Source organism: Neoarius graeffei, chromosome 1 (assembly GCF_027579695.1).
Source record: "Neoarius graeffei isolate fNeoGra1 chromosome 1, fNeoGra1.pri, whole genome shotgun sequence".
Taxonomy (NCBI): Eukaryota; Metazoa; Chordata; class Actinopteri; order Siluriformes; family Ariidae; genus Neoarius; species Neoarius graeffei.
Window position 1 is genome coordinate 117,646,578 of NC_083569.1, and position 18,641 is coordinate 117,665,218.

The 18,641-nt window shown below is 42.5% G+C and overlaps 1 protein-coding gene across 1 annotated transcript in view; it reads left to right on the forward strand.

Moving 5' to 3' along the window:
• The first annotated feature begins 10,254 nt into the window (after positions 1-10,254).
• Positions 10,255-18,641, forward strand: part of esyt2b (extended synaptotagmin-like protein 2b) — a 156,564-nt gene continuing 148,177 nt past the window's right edge. Inside the window, exon 1 of the mRNA XM_060915607.1 lies at positions 10,255-10,839. Coding sequence (XP_060771590.1) covers positions 10,417-10,839 — 423 coding nt within the window. The 5' untranslated portion in view covers positions 10,255-10,416. The remainder of the gene's footprint in view (positions 10,840-18,641) is intronic.

Genomic DNA, 18,641 nt, shown 5'->3' on the forward strand with positions numbered 1-18,641 from the left:
AGCTGAGAAAGTACTTAATGCTGAGGTGAAAAAGCTTGTAGCACAGAAATATATACAGTGTGTGTGTATATATGTGCATTATATATATATGTGGCAGATCACAGAATCCAGGCACACATGTCTGCCCGGGGGCATTTTGAGTTATTGACAGATTCAGAAAGTACAGTTTCTAAGCTTTCCAATGATGCCTTCCATGTGGAGATCTGACAATATTTGAAGAATGTGTGGCCTTTTGAAAGTGTATACTTTAGTGGTGTGTCGTTCACGAACGAACCGTTCTTTTTGAACGAGTCTTTGAAGTGAACGACTAGAACTAGTTCGCGCTGCCTCTCGTTCTCGTTCGTTCGCGAATCAGCAGTCTCTGCTTGCTGGCAGCAGGGCGGTCGCTGAATCTCGGTCGTTGGCGAATCAGCAGGATCTGTTCAGTAGCAGAAGGGCGTCCAACTTGCATTTTGATCTGTGCAGAGCAGCGCCACTTTACTTCTTTAAGGGCTATCTGAGCCCTATTATCAGAGCGTTGACACATGCCAGGTCTTTAGTTTACAATTTAGAGCTCTCACTCAGCAATACATTTCAGTTCACAGCGAACGAGCTCAGCAGTTCGCGAACGAACGAACAGCCAGCAGCCAGCCTGCCTGCTGCCATACTGGGCTGGGCGCATAGCAACGGTTTCCATGACTGTGATAAACAATGAAGAACGTGGCTCTGGAGATCGCGGCATACTGTGTTCGTTTTTTTAATGTTAATGCAATTTGTAATAAAGTGGTTTGTTCTTTGTAATGAGTGTTGCTGTTGAATATGAACAAAATGGGTGTTACTTAATGGGTTTGAACAACTGCATGAAACAGTCTGCAAGGAGGTCTCTTGCTCGAACAGCTGGAAAAGGTCTCGCTAGACGTGACGTCAATCGAATGTTCGTGCATAACAACCGTTTCCATGTCCATGACCAGGCCAAACAATGAATGATCATGAATGCAGCAGAGAGACATCGCAGGCTACTGTTCGCTGAATACGATGCAGTGGCGTAGGCACATAAGGGCAACAGTGGGCCGGTGCCACTATGATTGACGGCTGGCCCACCCTATCGGAGGTGTCCAACTTGATTGACAGCTGGCTCGCCCACCATAGAGGAGGTGTTTTTAACGTGAAATTCAATGAACAGCAGGATAACAATAATGTAACACGAAACAAAACACTTTGAATTAAGTATAATGTTACAACTATTTACAGAAATTATATTTTTGTCAGTGTTTTTTTTTCTCTATAATCATTTTGATTGGCTAATGCCCGCGTTTTTGATAAGCGGCAAGAAGCAAACATCCGTTGCTATGCCAAAAAACGGAAGTCATCGCTGACCTAGGCCCTGTACTACGAAGCGGGTTTTCTGGCTTACCAGGGTAACTTCGAGAGTAACTTGATCACGTGCAGCGTAACTTCCCGATTAACCCATACTACGAAAGTTGGCTATGTTCAAACCGAGGTATGCTGCCATGGCAACTTACGCTGCATCTCAAACCTGCTCGTCTCAGGTTATGTTCTTGGTTAACCCGAGGTTTCCGATTAACCACACCCTTTTTAAACACCACCTCTCCACCGACATTTCCTCTAGAGACAATGCCAGCGTACCTGGATGACCCGTGCGATATCGGAGCGCAGATTAGAGATGGGATTTATGGCTCTTTGATGGGATCCGCATCTTTGTGATCCGTTCTTTGAAAAGAGCCGTTCAAAAGACTGGCTCATTTGGCTCTTTTTAAATAGTTATTCAGTTTAAAGAAGACAGCGTCTAAAGAAGCCAGATCCCTCTGCTTAGACAGTGACATCAATATTTCTGGACATACCTTTTATATAAAGCAACCTAGACTTACATTATTGTAACCCCTAAACGCTCATAAATAACCATTACAAAACAATGAGGGCTTCAATGAATGTCCATGCAGAACGGCTTTTCTGTAAAAAAAAAAAAAAAGAACCCACTCAAGAACATAGTTATCAAGAACGCAAGAATATTTTATAGAAAAACACTTGTTTTACAAAAATATTTAAGTCTGAGATATAAAATAGATACAACTACAATAAATATAGCACAAGAACATTTTAATAGAAAAAAACTTATATTAAAAATATTGAAATTGTAACAAAAATAGATACAACTAAACAGTCAGATAAATAGATAAAGTTATAACAAGAACACAAGATTATTTTAATAGGAAAAAACAATTAATGCAAAAAATATATTAGAAAAATAGATACAACTAGACAAACAGATAAATAAATAAAATACACAAAAATAGAACAAACAAAATGACGATAGAATAAATTAAATGAACGTCCGTGCAAAGTAGTTTTTCCACAATATTATCATTAATATCACACAACTACATTATAAACTATATACAAAACAATTTGAACTATTAGGCAAACAGATAAAACTTGAATAAATAAAAGGCAAATGCTGTTTAGCCTACTTCTTGTCCTTGGGCAAAAGCTTTTTCATCTGAAACACAGTACAGAAAAAGAACGACACACACACACACACACACACACACACACACACACACCATTATGAATGATGTTTTTATATTTCATTTTCACCTGTTGCCAGGTGCGTTTGGCACTGCTGTTGCCTCTGAAATGTTCACAGGACATACACCAACTTAGTCAAAGGGACTGAACAGTCAGTCATCCTAATTCATGTGACTCTGTGCACATATCAGTTTAAGTAGGCGACTCCATGAATTTACCATACCAAATTTTATTCAGGATTTTTCGGACATTAAACAAGCTATATATGACTGGGGCCACGTCGAAGGACCATTTTCTGTGACTTGTGATTGATCATGAAGCTTTCTCTCATCCTATACTTCTGTTCTGGAACATGTAGAAGGGAGAATGTACTTGCGCATTTACCCGATCGGCAATTCGTTGCCAACATGCTTGCCGCTCCTTATTGGCAGCCGCTGTGTTAGATTTTGCTCTTAATGTTGTTTTGAACTCCTCGTAGCTTTGCATTATGACAGCGCATTCTTCCTCCCTGAAGTACGGCGACCGTGCCATTGTGAACAGTGGTGATTTGCGCTGATAACCTCCCCTTTAACGTGAACGCGCATTAACCCTGATTAGGTTAAACCAGGTTCAACAAATCAACTTCATAACTGGCGTCGTAGTACCGTTTAACCCCAAACAAGATAACCAGGTTTTGTCAACCCCGGTTTAGCGGGGGAACCCTGGGTTACTTCTGGGTAGGTTAACCTCCGTTCGTAGTACAGGGCCCTAGAATGCTAGTTTAGCTGCGCTAACTTAAACAGAAAATGTCTAAACAGACATCGCTGTCCTCTTTCTTTAATAAGCCAAAAAGATCGAAATCAGAAGAAACAGATGTGGACAATGATGATAATGCCGTTACAAAACAATAGCGAATAAAGACCTGTTGTCTATAATGTAGGTTGTTTTTTTTTTTTTTTAAAGTAAGCACCATAGGGGGGTGAAAGGGTAGGGTTGTCAACTGTCCCTTACAATACGGAATCGTCCTGTATTTCAAAACAAAAGATCTGACCTGCTCTGAGCTGAAACTTGACACAATTCTTAATCTTGCCATTAATCAGAGGGCTGTGAATCAGATGGGATTTGCTAATATATTTACCCTAAAATTGGTTAGAATGCAGGAAATTGCATCTAAGAAATACAATTTTTTCTGGGGGAGGACCCCCAGACCCCCGCTTACAATGGGGTCCACTCTATTTCATAGAAGTCCACAGTATTACAAATTTCTGCCTACGCCCCTGATACGATGACTTGTAAAGTTGTTTATTCTCTGAAATGAGTGTTGCTGTTAAATAAGCAATTTTTTTTTTTTTTTGCTTAATGGGTTTGAGAGAACAACTGCATAGCCGGCAGACCATGGCTCTACTAAAATAAATATAATAAATATAAAAACAGCTTTATTCTCATCTACATTTAATTAACTTTCAGAGCTTTGTTTATGTAGTCTTTTTCAGATAATGCTAGGATAATGTTTTTCTTCCATCTTTTTCTCAAGCACATTGTAATGTATGAAAATCTATTGTGGATGGCACCTCTGCCGCCTCTCGTTCACTCAAGATGAACTAAACTTCGGACGACAGCCATTGCTGTGCCGCTTTGGTGTGACGTCATCAAAATGAACGAGTGAACGAACTGAACGAACGAATTTCTTTGCTGAACTGACCGACATGAACGAACTGGCGGAAATGAATCGCCATGTCCCACCAATAGTATACTTCTTAAAACAGAAAAGGGAGAAAATCGCCCTCAAAGTTTTCCATCTCAGCTACTCTGGGTGCAGGGCGGGCACATAATGGTGCTCATTTGCATGACATTAAGGAAAGCCCTACCCCCTACGAGCTAGCACGATGCTACTTTCATGTAAACAAAGATCACCACGTCAATTTTCCTTCCATGCAAAGTATGCCCAACACAATTATGAAGTACAAAAATAAGTCCTAAAGTATACTTTAACGTTTTGTGGTTGAAAAATTACTCACACCATAAGAAAGAAAGATAGCACGATGATGACACAACTAACACAACACTAGTTTCATGTAAAGCCTCGGTCACAACTGGCCGTACCGTGCTCCTACGGCCGGTCTACATGCAAAAAACGCAAGAAACACACGGAGAGCGCGCATGAAACGCACGAGAGCGCGCGTGTGATGTGCTGATTTTCGAGCCGCAGACCGGCCGCAGAGGTTCTTTGTCATGTCAAACAAACTCTACGGGCGCTTATGTTTTTTTCAGGTTGCAAGACAAACTTACGGCCAATGCGCATCTTTCTCCACGAACAAAAAAAACGCAGCAATTTGGGAAACGCCAAAAATCACACAGCCAAAAAATCGTACGTCCGTACATGCCTGTATGCAGCTAAGTAGCCATGCGCTCAACTCGCATCATACAGCTGATTCACGGAAAAAAAAAAACAAAAGACTTAAATCATCATGTGAATGGCCCATATGGTAATTTACCCACACCCCCCAGCAGGCTACAGTCCTGACAAAGAGACAATTTGCAACAAAAAATGCATGCTTTTCCAACTAAACAATCTATTATCTGAAATACTGATTGCATTCTTCAAGATCTCAACTTGAACATGATGGAAAAAAACAAAAATCACAAATTTCGAAAAAAAATACTTCTTTTGTGATTATCTCGGATTCGTTTCGGCCGACATGTGTCCCTGGATTCGGTGAGGGGTCACACACACACACACACATATATATATATATATATATATATATATATATATATATATATATATATATATATATATATATATATATATATATATATATATATATCCAAAAAAAATCTCCCTTATTTTGCTACTGCAATGTTGGCAGGTATGCAATAAAGCTTCCAGCAATTCAGCAGCAATGTGCGTGTGTGCGCAGTCAACCTTACAATGTATCTATTTGTACAGTGTTGTAATATAGAGGCCACGTTATAATGTTTTTTTTCGCTAGCGGCTGTCAACTACTACGCGACAATGCCGCACAGATGAGCACCGGGCGGAGATGTTCGCGCACTTCAAGAGCAAAGAGATTCCTTACAGCAATGTCAGCCAGCTTTGCCAGTTTGCCATGTGCCTACCTGGCACCAATACTCCAGTTGAGCGAATATTTTCACTCATGAGCAACACTTGGACTGACGAGAGGAATCGCATGACCGTGCCTACTCTCAAAGCCTTGCTCATTACCCGGGCCAATTTCGATGACACTTGCTCGCAGTTTCCCAGCATGCTCTCGGGCAATAAAGTGCTACTGGAGCAAATTCACTCATCATGTAAATATATGCAATAAAATGGCATCTTCTTTAGGGTGGGCGGGTTGTGTTCCTGAAACATTTTCTGTTGTCTTTCATCTGTTTCATCCGTCTTTAATCTGTATCACAGATTGTCTTGACTTGTTTGATGCTGTTGTCAACTCAGGGTTCACGTTTTCAAACTAGTTAATAGCCGACACTGGTTAAGATTAAACAGAGGCATTTTGGGTGAAGGTTCGGAGGTGACAACGATTAGGCTCATGCGCTCATTCCTGTTACAATGCATAGCCTATTGTTTAAAAAAAAAGTTAATCGCATAAAATGTTGATGTTAAAATGCAAGCAATGCATTTTCTTGGCGTTTTCACAAAGGTGAAATAAATCAGTTGAAATTTAGGCCATTGGCCTATTCCCCATCATCACATCTGTTGTCTGATTTTCTTACTTTAACTGAATTGTGATAGAAGCACATGTAGATAACAAGAAAATACTTGATTATTCTCTGAAATGTTGATAAAAGTGAGCTTCTACAAAATGATAAAAGCACCTGTCTGAGCCATGGTTTGAGCCGGCGCATGTTTACATCAAAACGCGTGTGCGTGCACGAGTATCACGGTCACGCGCAAAGTGTCCTGGTTTTAGACTCGGGAAATCTGGTCACCCTAATATAGAACTGAAAAATAATATTGTTATCTCTACACTTGACAATATATTCTCAACCCATTCTAAAGATTCATCTGACTCAACGAGGAGGTGATGCAGTGAGGACTTACAGGAATGTGTGCTGGATCAGCGTTTCTCAAACTTTTTTCAGTCACAGCACCCTTCAGAAGTATGCAAATTCTCAAGGCACCCCCAAATAAAATATACGCAGTCACGCTGACCATACGCTGACCCCGGCAGTGACGTTATGACATGGGAAAGGGGGCCGTGAGACAAATTTTGATGATGCATGAGGCAGCGATGATCTGCATTAGTGTAACAATCGTTTTTTGGAATTTTAATTCATTTTATTTATTTCAGTGTTAGAATATATAATTTTTTGACTCCACCCCTAACGAAGCCAGACGGCACCCCAGTTGAGAAAGGCTGTGCTGGACAGTGAGTGCAGTCAAATATGCCCAAAGGCCCAGAGCCTCTCCATTAACTCTAGACTCAAATTAATACAATATAATTGGATAATGAGGACCTACATTACCCCATTGCATCTGGGAATGTGAGAAGATGCAAACATTTTGGAAGGAAGTAATACATCTCATCTCATTATCTGTAGCCGCTTTATCCTGTTCTACAGGGTCGCAGGCAAGCTGGAGCCTATCCCAGCTGACTACGGGCGAAAGGCGGGGTACACCCTGGACAAGTCGCCAGGTCATCACAGGGCTGACACATAGACACAGACAACCATTCACACTCACATTCACACCTACGGTCAATTTAGTCACCAGTTAACCTAACCTGCATGTCTTTGGACTGTGGGGGAAACCGGACCACCCGGAGGAAACCCACGCGGACACGGGGAGAACATGCAAACTCCACACAGAAAGGCCCTCGCCGGCCACGGGGCTCGAACCCGGACCTTCTTGCTGTGAGGCGACAGCACTAACCACTACGCCACCGTGCCGCCCGGAAGTAATACATATAATTTCCAAACCCATTCCTCATCTCATCTCATCTCATCTCATCTCATCTCATTATCTCTAGCCGCTTTATCCTGTTCTACAGGGTCGCAGGCAAGCTGGAGCCTATCCCAGCTGACTACGGGCGAAAGGCGGGGTACACCCTGGACAAGTCGCCAGGTCATCACAGGGCTGACACATAGACACAGACAACCATTCACACTCACATTCACACCTACGGTCAATTTAGAGTCACCAGTTAACCTAACCTGCATGTCTTTGGACTGTGGGGGAAACTGGAGCACCCAGACATGATGCAAACTCCACACAGAAAGGCCCTTGCCGGCCACAGGGCTCGAACCCGGACCTTCTTGCTATGAGGCGACAGTGCTAACCACTACACCACCGTGCCGCCCTCACATGAAATCAAATTGATTAATCTTTGCCTTGTCCATTCAAAATGTCTCATTGCCATATATTGGGAAAATATATCATGTCCCCCTATTAGTCATTGGCTTAAAGAATTATCATTGTGTCTGGCTTTAGAGAAGCTAACTTATAGTATTAAACATAGGCTTTGTGAATTCTATGAAATCTGGGGCCTTTTCTTGCATTTTCTTGAAAGCATGGATCTGCACTGTGCAGATTTGAATTTTAAGCCTTGAATTTTATTGCTCTACACTGGCTCTGTAATCGTCTGGGTGCTGTCGCTCTGTTGTCTGTGCGTTCTTTTTTTTTTTTAGTGGCATTGCACTGTGTTTGATTTTATAGCTCTGTGTATTCTTACTTTATCTTATTTTCCATTTGTTTATTTATTTTTCCTGTTTTTCTTTCTTTCTGTGGACCTTGATGGAGGAGATGCTTGATGGTTGGGGTTGTTGAAGTTTGTGTTGTATGTTAATGTACACTCTGTATAGCTAACTCAAAATGTCAATAAACATATGTTTATATATATATATATATATATATATATATATATATATATATATATATATATGTACATACTGTATGTAAACTAAAGATTTAAAAGTTAAAAAAATGAGTGTTTTGTGTTATGAATTTCATCATAATTACACAGCAAATTCCTCAGTGTTGAATTAACCCTTTCAGAGTTAATTTGTGTCCAATTGAACCTATGTAAACACAGTAGGGTGTTAAATCAACACTCTGGGTGTTAATTCAACACTGGAGATTTTGCTGTGTACTTGTATCCAGTTCCTATTTGTTTTACAGTTACATTGTTTGCTTGCTTATTTCTGTTTCCTGATGTTTATTTACTTAATTTAGATCATAAAATGTCAAACGTTTGATCAAATATTGACTTTTTATACCTGTTGAGTTTATAAATAAATAAATAAATAAACACGAATAGATAAAAAGATATGGCACAATAAATAAATATTTTGAAGTCTAAAACCTAATCATTAAATCCTCTTTTTTTTATTGTTTTCTTAAATTTTTTTTATTAACTAATTTAACAGTAATTACTGTACATTACTTTGTTTATACAAACTTTAGGTAAAATATTTTCATTAAAGCACCAAATAACCTTAATAAGTTTTTGTTTACTGATATATATACTTTATTTTTATTTATTTGGGTTTTTTTTGCTTGTTGCAGGTGCTGTGGCCACATTCTATCATTAGTAGGTAACATGACCGTGGTCTGTTGCTGTGCTAACTCAATAACTCCCTGAAAAACACAGGAAGCATCATTTCTCTGATATATTTTATGTGATATGTTTAATTGAACTGTGTTTTGGTGAGACGATAGGAAAGGGAAATGAGCAAGCACTTCCTGGAGCATCTTTACACTGAAGAAAAAAATCTCCCAGAATATACTGCAGTCTATTCAGACAGGATCAGAGAGAATCAAACAGGATCAGACAGGATCTGACAGGATCAGAGAAGATCAAAAAGGTTTAGACAGGATTAGACAGAATCAGAGAGGATCAAAAAGGATCTAACAGGATCAGAGAGGATAAGACAGGATCAGAGAGGAACAGGGAGGATCTAACAGGATCACAGGATCAAAAAGGATCAGACAGAACCAGATAGGATCAAAAAGGATCAGACAGGATCAGAGAGGATCAGACAGAATCAGAGAGGATCTAATAGGATCAGAGAAGAACAGAGAGTATCAGAGAGGAACAGAGAGGCTCTAACAGGATCAGAGAGGATCAAAAAGGTTCAGACAGGATCAGACAGAATCAGACAGGATCAGAGAGGAACAGACAGAGATCACAGATCAGAGATCCTGGGGAAAAACGACTGACATGATGGATCATTATTCTGGGAACGATTCCCTTTCTCTGGGATCAGACTACATGGATTTCAGCCCTATTATGACATGATTATTGTCGTTGCTGACAAATTTCCAGCCTGAATACGAACACCAGGAATGACGAGTGGGCCTTGTAGTGGGACATAATCTCAGACGACACGTTCCTCAGTCGCCATGGTCGACAGTTTCTCGACCCTCCTCCTGGACAACACGCAGGGATCTGAACAATGATCGGTCAGGGTCAAACTCGTAACAGCTCCAGTCTCCTGATGAAGAATTCATGGCACTATGGTTGAGTGTCTAATCTAGCGACCATCATGAAAGACAAAAACATCATGTAGTCTGATCCAAATTCCACATGGAAAACTAATCCTGTCTGAGTAGGGCTTCTCTTGCGTGTGTGTTTGCCTGCAGCAGGTGAGCGCCAGGGGGCGCCTCTGAGCCGTGTGTATGGGGTGGGGGGGGATGCCCCCTTGGTTATGACAGCAGCTGCTGAGCCGCACACACAGACAGAGTGCAGGCGCGTGCGACACAATGGCTCGGAGAAGCTGCTCCTGCTCTCGGGCTGATCTTTAACACTCTGCACGAGCTCGCGCAAGAAAAATGGATGAACTGACGTGAGGTCGGGGTTAAAGTAGGAGAGAGAGAGAGAGAGAGAGAGAGAGGGGAGTCGGATAACCGACAGCACCGACAGAGACGCCGGTTAAAGCGAGGCAGGAGGCATGAGCGGAAACGGAGCTCCTGGAGTGCAGGATGCGGCACAGAAGATCAGCAGCACCGCTCCTCCTCATCACCGTGACACCCGAATCGCACGTGAACAGAACGCGCAGGACGCACCGACCTCCTCCTCCTCCTCCTCCTCCTCCACCGGGCGCGTGGCGCGGACCTGGATGCGCTTCGCCAGAGCCTTCGTGCTGATCTTCCCCGTGTACGCGCTCGGATACTGCGGCTTCAGCGTCAGCTGGTTACTGATCGGGCTCGCGCTCTTCTTCTTCTGGAGGAGGAACTCGGGCTGTAAGAGCTCCAGGCTCAACCGCGCGCTGGCGTTTCTCCAGCAGCAGCAGCAGCAGATGGAGATGGAGGAAGAGGAGGAGAAGAGGAGCAGAGCCGCGCGCGCACTGGACACCACCGAGCTGCCCTCATGGGTGAGACTCCACTCACTATCACTCTCACTGTCTCACTCTCATTGTCTCACGCTCATTTTCACTGTCTCACTCAGTGTTACTGTCTCACTCTCCCTACCACTCTCATGGTCTGACTCTCACGGTCTCACTCTCCCTAACACTCTCACGGTCTCACTCTCACAGTCTCACTCTCCCTACCACTCTCACGGTCTCACTCTCACGGTCTCACTCTCCCTACTACTCTCACTGTCTCACGCTCACTGTCTCACTCTCCCTACTACTCTCACTGTCTCACGCTCACTGTCTCACTCTCCCTACCACTCTCATGGTCTGACTCTCATGGTCTCACTCTCCCTACCACTCTCACTGTCTCACTCTCACAGTCTCACCCTCCCTACCACTCTCACTGTCTCACTCTCATGGTCTCACTCTCTCTACCACTCTCACTGTCTCACTCTCCCTACCACTTTCACTGTCTCACTATCACTCTCCCTACCACTCTCACTGTCTCACTATCACTCTCCCTACCACTCTCACTGTCTCACTATCACTCTCCCTACCACTCTCACTGTCTCACTCTCACTCTCCCTACCACTCTCACTGTCTCACTCTCACTATTATGCTCCCTACCACTCTCACTGTCTCACTCTCCCTGTCTCACTACCACTCTCCCTACCACTCTCACTGTCTCACTCTCCCTGTCTCACTATCACTCTCCCTACCACTCTCACTGTCTCACTCTCACTGTCTCACTCTCACTATCACTCTCCGTACCACTCTCACTGTCTCACTCTCCCTACCACTCTCATTGTCTCACTCTCACTGTCACTCTCCCTACCACTCTCAGTCTCATTCTCACCATTACTCTCCCTACCACTCTCACTCTCCCTACCACTCTCCCTGTCTCACTCTCACTCTCCCTACCACTCTCGCTCTCCCTACCACTCTCGCTCTCCCTACCACTCGCTGTCTCACTCTCGCTCTCCCTACCACTCTCCCTGTCTCACTCTCGCTCTCCCTACCACTCTCCCTGTCTCACTCTCGCTCTCCCTACCACTCTATTTTTTATTTATTTTTTAATTTTTTTATTTGCACATGATAAAAGAGATTTATAAGAAAACATAAATGGAACAAAAACAGAAAACGTGCTGGGGGAAAAAAAGCACAATGGCTTGTTCTAAGTCTTCCCCCATTTTAAATTAACAAGTAATTAATACAAATTTAACAAATTAGAGAATAACTATATTAACAATAGTAAATAATAACAAATAATAACAAAGATAATAATAATATAATAATTGGTAACAAAATTATACATTAAACTGTAACAGGTATCATAACTGAAATAAATATAAACAATGTCAATTGCAGATAACAAAATATAAGTTAACGAGTGAAAATAAGAAACGAATAAAATGTAACCTAGGATCTATACATAAAGTAAAAAAAGTATAATTGATTGATTTCGAATGGTGAATAAATATTGTACTAATAACAGAAGCCTGGTACATGGTGTAGTGTAATATTTTACAGTTTGATCCAAGACTGAACTATATTTAAAGATAAAGGTCAAGTGTGGCTGGGGAATGAAAATAGGTGGTTTTTGAGATTACGTTTAAAACTAATCATGGATGTAAAACTTTTAAGGCGGAGGGGGAGGTTATTCCATTCAATTACACATTTGTATTGAACACTCTTTTGACCTAGGGATGTTCGCACTAGGGGGATATGTAGTTGGTCGCTTTGTCGAGTTTGGTAAGCATGAAATTGGGAATTAAGATTTAAAAAACTATCAAACGTGTCTGGAAGAGAATTTCTAAGAAATTGGAAAGTGAAGATATTTAGCTGAAGTCTATTGATATCAATAATATTTAAAATCTTAAGCTTTGTAAACAGAGGTAAAGAATGGGCATAAAAACTGGATCCTGTGGCCATACGGACAAATCTTTTTTGTAGTAGTATTAGGGGCTGTAGTGTAGTTTTGTAGGCACATCCCCATACAATATTTCCGTAGGTCAGATATAGATATATTAAGCTATTATATATGGTGATAATGGTTTGCTGAGTGAGAAGTTGTTTGATTTTTCCCATAAGTCCAATAGTTTTAGATATTTTATTACATAACATGGCTATATGTGGTTTCCAGGTCAGTTTGTCATCTATTATTATGCCTAAGAATTTAGCTTGACACTCTTGAGAAAGGGGCATACTTTTTAGTAAGATTTTTGCGTTATTTCTATTGTAGGTTTTATTTTTTTTTTATTTTTACTCTCACTGTCTCACTTTCACTATTATGCTCCCTACCACTCTCACTGTCTCACTCTCACGATCTCACTCTCCCTACCACTCTCACTGTCTCACTCTCATGGTCTCGCTATCACTCTCGCTACCACTCTCACTGTCTCACTATCACTCTCCCTACCACTCTCACTGCCTCACTCTCATGGTCTCACTCTCCCTACCACTCTCACTGCCTCACTCTCATGGTCTCACTCTCCCTACCACTCTCACTGTCTCACTCTCATGGTCTCACTCTCCCTACCACTTTCACTGTCTCACTATCACTCTCCCTACCACTCTCACTGTCTCACTCTCACTATTACGCTCCCTACCACTCTCACTGTCTCACTCTCACTGTCTCACTATCACTCTCTCTACCACTCTCACTGTCTCACTATCACTATCACTCTCCGTACCACTCTCACTGTCTCACTCTCCCTACCACTCTCAGTCTCATTCTCACTGTCACTCTCCCTACCATTCTCATTGTCTCACTATCACTCTCCCTACCACTCTCAGTCTCATTCTCGCTATCACTCTCCCTACCACTCTCACTGTCTCACTATCACTCTCCCTACCACTCTCACTGTCTCACTATCACTCTCCCTACCACTCTCACTGTCTCACTATCACTCTCCCTACCACTCTCACTGTCTCATTCTCCCTATTACGCTCCCTACCACTCTCACTGTCTCACTTTCCCTACCACTCTCAGTCTCACTATCACTATCACTCTCCGTACCACTCTCACTGTCTCACTCTCACTCTCCCTACCGCTCTCACTGTCTCACTCTCACTCTCCCTACCACTCTCACTGTCTCACTCTCACTATCACTCTCCCTACCACTCTCAGTCTCATTCTCCCTATCACTCTCCCTACCACTTTCACTGTCTCACTCTCACTCTCCCTACCACTCTCACTGTCTCACTGTCATGGTCTAACTGTACTGTCACTGTCTCACTCTCATTGTCACTCTCGCTCTCCCTGTCACTATTATGCTCACTATCACTCTTACTCTCACTATCTCACTCTCCCTGTCTCACTATCACTCTCCCTACCACTCTCACTGTCTCACTATCACTCTCCGTACCACTCTCACTGTCTCACTCTCCCTACCACTCTCAGTCTCATTCTCACTGTCATTCTCTCTACCACTCTCATTGTCTCACTCTCCCTACCACTCTCAGTCTCATTCTCACTATCACTCTCCCTACCACTCTCACTGTCTCACTATCACTCTCCCTACCACTCTCCCTGTCTCACTATCACTCTCCCTACCACTCTCACTGTCTCACTCTCACTATTACGCTCCCTACCACTCTCACTGTCTCACTCTCCCTGTCTCACTATCACTCTCCCTACCACTCTCACTGTCTCACTCTCACTGTCTCACTATCACTCTCCCTACCACTCTCACTGTCTCACTCTCGCTGTCTCACTATCACTCTCCCTACCATTCTCACTGTCTCACTATGACTCTCCGTACTACTCTCACTGTCTCACTCTCCCTACCACTCTCAGTCTCATTCTCACTGTCATTCTCTCTACCACTCTCATTGTCTCACTCTCCCTACCACTCTCAGTCTCATTCTCACTATCACTCTCCCTACCACTCTCACTGTCTCACTATCACTCTCCCTACCACTCTCCCTGTCTCACTATCACTCTCCCTACCACTCTCACTGTCTCACTCTCACTATTACGCTCCCTACCACTCTCACTGTCTCACTCTCACTATTACGCTCCCTACCACTCTCACTGTCTCACTCTCCCTGTCTCACTATCACTCTCCCTACCACTCTCACTGTCTCACTCTCACTGTCTCATTATCACTCTCCCTACCACTCTCACTGTCTCACTCTCGCTGTCTCACTATCACTCTCCCTACCACTCTCACTGTCTCACTCTCCCTGTCTCACTATCACTATCACTCTCCTTACCACTCTCACTGTCTCACTCTCGCTACCACTCTCTCATTCTCACTCACTCTCCCTACCACTCTCATTGTCTCACTCTCACTGTCTCACTCTCCCTACCACTCTCACTGTCTCACTCTCCCTACCACTCTCACTGTCTCACTCTCCCTACCACTCTCACTGTCTTACTCTCGCTCTCCCTACCACTCTCCCTGTCTCACTCTCACTCTCCCTACCACTCTCACTGTCTCACTCTCATTGTTTCACTCTCCCTATCACTCTCGCTGTCTCACTATCACTCTCCCTACCACTCTCATTGTCTCATTTTCCCTATTACGCTCCCTACCACTCTCACTGTCTCACTCTCCCTACCACTCTCAGTATCACTATCACTATCACTCTCTGTACCACTCTCCCTGTCTCACTATCACTCTCCCTACCACTCTCACTGTCTCACTCTCATGATCACTCTCCGTACCACTCTCACTGTCTCACTCTCACTGTCTCACTCTTGCTCTCCCTACCACTCTCCCTGTCTCACTATCACTCTCCCTACCACTCTCACTGTCACTCTCCCTACCACTCTCAGTCTCATTCTCCCTATCACTCTCCCTACCACTTTCACTGTCTCACTCTCACTCTCCCTACCACTCTCCCTCTCCCTACCACTCTCACTGTCTCACTATCACTCTCCCTACCACTCTGTCTCATTCTCCCTATCACTCTCCCTACCACTTTCACTGTCTCACTCTCACTCTCCCTACCACTCTCACTGTCTCACTCTCACTCTCCCTACCAGTGTCACTGTCTCACTCCCCCTACCACTCTGTCTGTCTCACTGTCACAGTCTCACTGTACTGTCACTGTCTCACTCTCATTGTCACTCTCGCTCTCCCTGTCACTATTATGCTCACTATCACTCTTACTCTCACTATCTCACTCTCACTGTCTCACTCTCATACAGGTCAACTTTTAGTTACCTATGCCCTTACAAAATCTGTACTTTTCCCTTACATACACCCATGAGCCCTTATACACGAGAAAAAATTCCAATATATAATCCAAAGCACCGACTGTTTTATTCCACATTATACACTCCTATTGTAATAGGCATATTTACACTGCATATTGTAATAGGCATATTTACACTGCATCAAGTTAAAGGGATCAAATAAGCATGTACTGAATAAAAAGAAATTTTAGATCCCAGAGAAAACAACTGAATTAAAAAGGACTATATGTCCAGTCAAGTAAACAATTATCTACTAAAGAGAATGACTGAACTATAAACTTAATTATTTAATATACATTGTATCAGTAATACCAGAATTATTGATGTAAATTTTGCAAATAAAATGTATTAATATTAAATAGTTCATAAAAATTACACAAAGTTCTATTTGACAAGTGTTGACATCACCTACAGTATTACATTCCACCAAAGAAAATTACTTGAAATATAACAGCAGTACTAAATAGGCATGCTAATTAAAATAGTAGGTTACATGTAATAAATTATATATAATCATGTCAAACAGTAAATGAAGGTTAGCAAAAGTTCCATTTGAGAAAAAAGTGTTGACACCACAACCCGTGTTCGATCCAACTAAAGATGGCTGAACCACATCAGGTATATTATGTAAACAAGGATAAGTGAAAATATTAATAAATTATGAAGTTAAGTTGAAAATCTTCCCAGTAATTTAGAACAAGAATTTAAATCTTATTCCTTTTTGGAGTGTTCTTTGTTGTACAAAGATGTTGCAGATTTGGCACTAGCTATAATATCACTGCTCGGGTAGCAGTTGTAGCTCCTCATCACACTTCATTTTAATTTGCAGATCAGATATGCAGTTAATGTGTCTGCAGCCGTATTTTTTCTGTACTCAGGATGAATTTTTCTAACCAATGAAAAAGCCCTCTCACTATCTGCATTGCTCTGTGGGAGGCACAGCAAAGCAGTAAAAAGTTGTTTCAGCATTGGAAACCTGGCAACACCCAGAGCAGCTTTTACATCCAAGACCTTTCCCCAATATACATCTATTATTTTCCTGGTCAATAAAAGAAAATCAGAGCACGGCAAACATGTACCGTAGATGGTGTTAAATTGCTTCCATCCCCTACTATACATTTTAGAGACAGGTTACCAACGATCGTTACCACCATTACTCTTCATTCAGTACTTTTCCAGTTTACTGATGACTGATGGTAGTAATGAGTGTTGGTCATCTGTGTCTACATACGGTATAATGTCTATCAGCAATTAAGATGTTTAGGGAAGCGAAACCAGAAATCGCCGGGTAACTACAGTTGCTGTTGTATAAACGGTGCCTCCCAGTATCGCCTCCCTAAATTATCATGATAATGGAGGAAGCTTTCCTACATGCAAACAGTAAAAACTTAAAAAAAAAATGCTTACCTGTGCAGTTTTTGAATCAGGAAACATTTATTTTCCCGCTAGCTGCAAAAAATGGTCTGCCACAGTCGGGGGATGTTGTGTTCCACGAGAAATTGGCAGAACATAACTTCTGCAGCCATCACAGAAGTCTGGGCAGTCCGAGCTGATGGACTTAAATGACTGAGAAAACCACGTGCAACTATAAAACCACATAAATCGAAAATAGTTCCATTTCACTGGGCATGCGTGTTTGAAAAAATAAATGGTGGATGCTAAGAAAATTCTCGGAGTAACGGAAAAAATCTCTGATGCAAAACGTAATTTTCCCGTATGAAAATCAGTGTACGCCGTATTAGCCAACAAATTGCATTTTCCCATACAAAATACGGGGAAACCGTATAACTTGACGTGTATGCACTCTTCCTTCCACTCTCACTCTCATGGTCACTGTCTCACTCTCACTGTCTCATTCTCTCTGTCACTCTTATGGTCACTATCACTCTCACTGTCTCACGCTCACTGTCACTCTCACTCAGTGTCACTGTCTCACTACCACTCTTCCTACCACTCTCACTGTCTCGCTATATTGTCACTGTCTCACTCTCCCTGTCACTCTCCCTGTCACTCTTATGCTCACTCTCACTATCACTCTTACACTCACTATCTCACTCTCACTGTCTCACTCTCCCTTTCACTCTCATGGTCACTCTCACTGTCACTCTCATGGTCATGGTCACTCTCACTATCACTCTCATGGTTACTCTCACTTTCACTATCTCATTCTCCCTGTCACTCTTATGCTCACTCTCACTATCACTCTTACACTCACTATCTCACTCTCACTGTCTCACTCTCCCTTCCACTCTCACTCTCATGGTCACTCTCACTGTCTCACTGTCACTCTCATGGTCACTATCACACTCTCACCATCACTCTCATGGTCATGGTCACTCTCACTGTCACTATCACTCTCATGGTTACTCTCACTTTCACTATCTCATTCTCCCTGTCACTCTTATGGTCACTATCACTCTCACGGTCACACTTGAGTGATCAAGGAAAGATACTGTTTCGTACCATCATACTGAAAGTGTAATAGGAGTACCTCGGACACTGTACATGCACAGAGAGGAGCCCCATACTTAAGATAAATGCATCGACCTGATTTTTGATGGCTTTGACTGTACGACATCCGTATGTACAAATGTGTCCCACCACAGGGAATCTG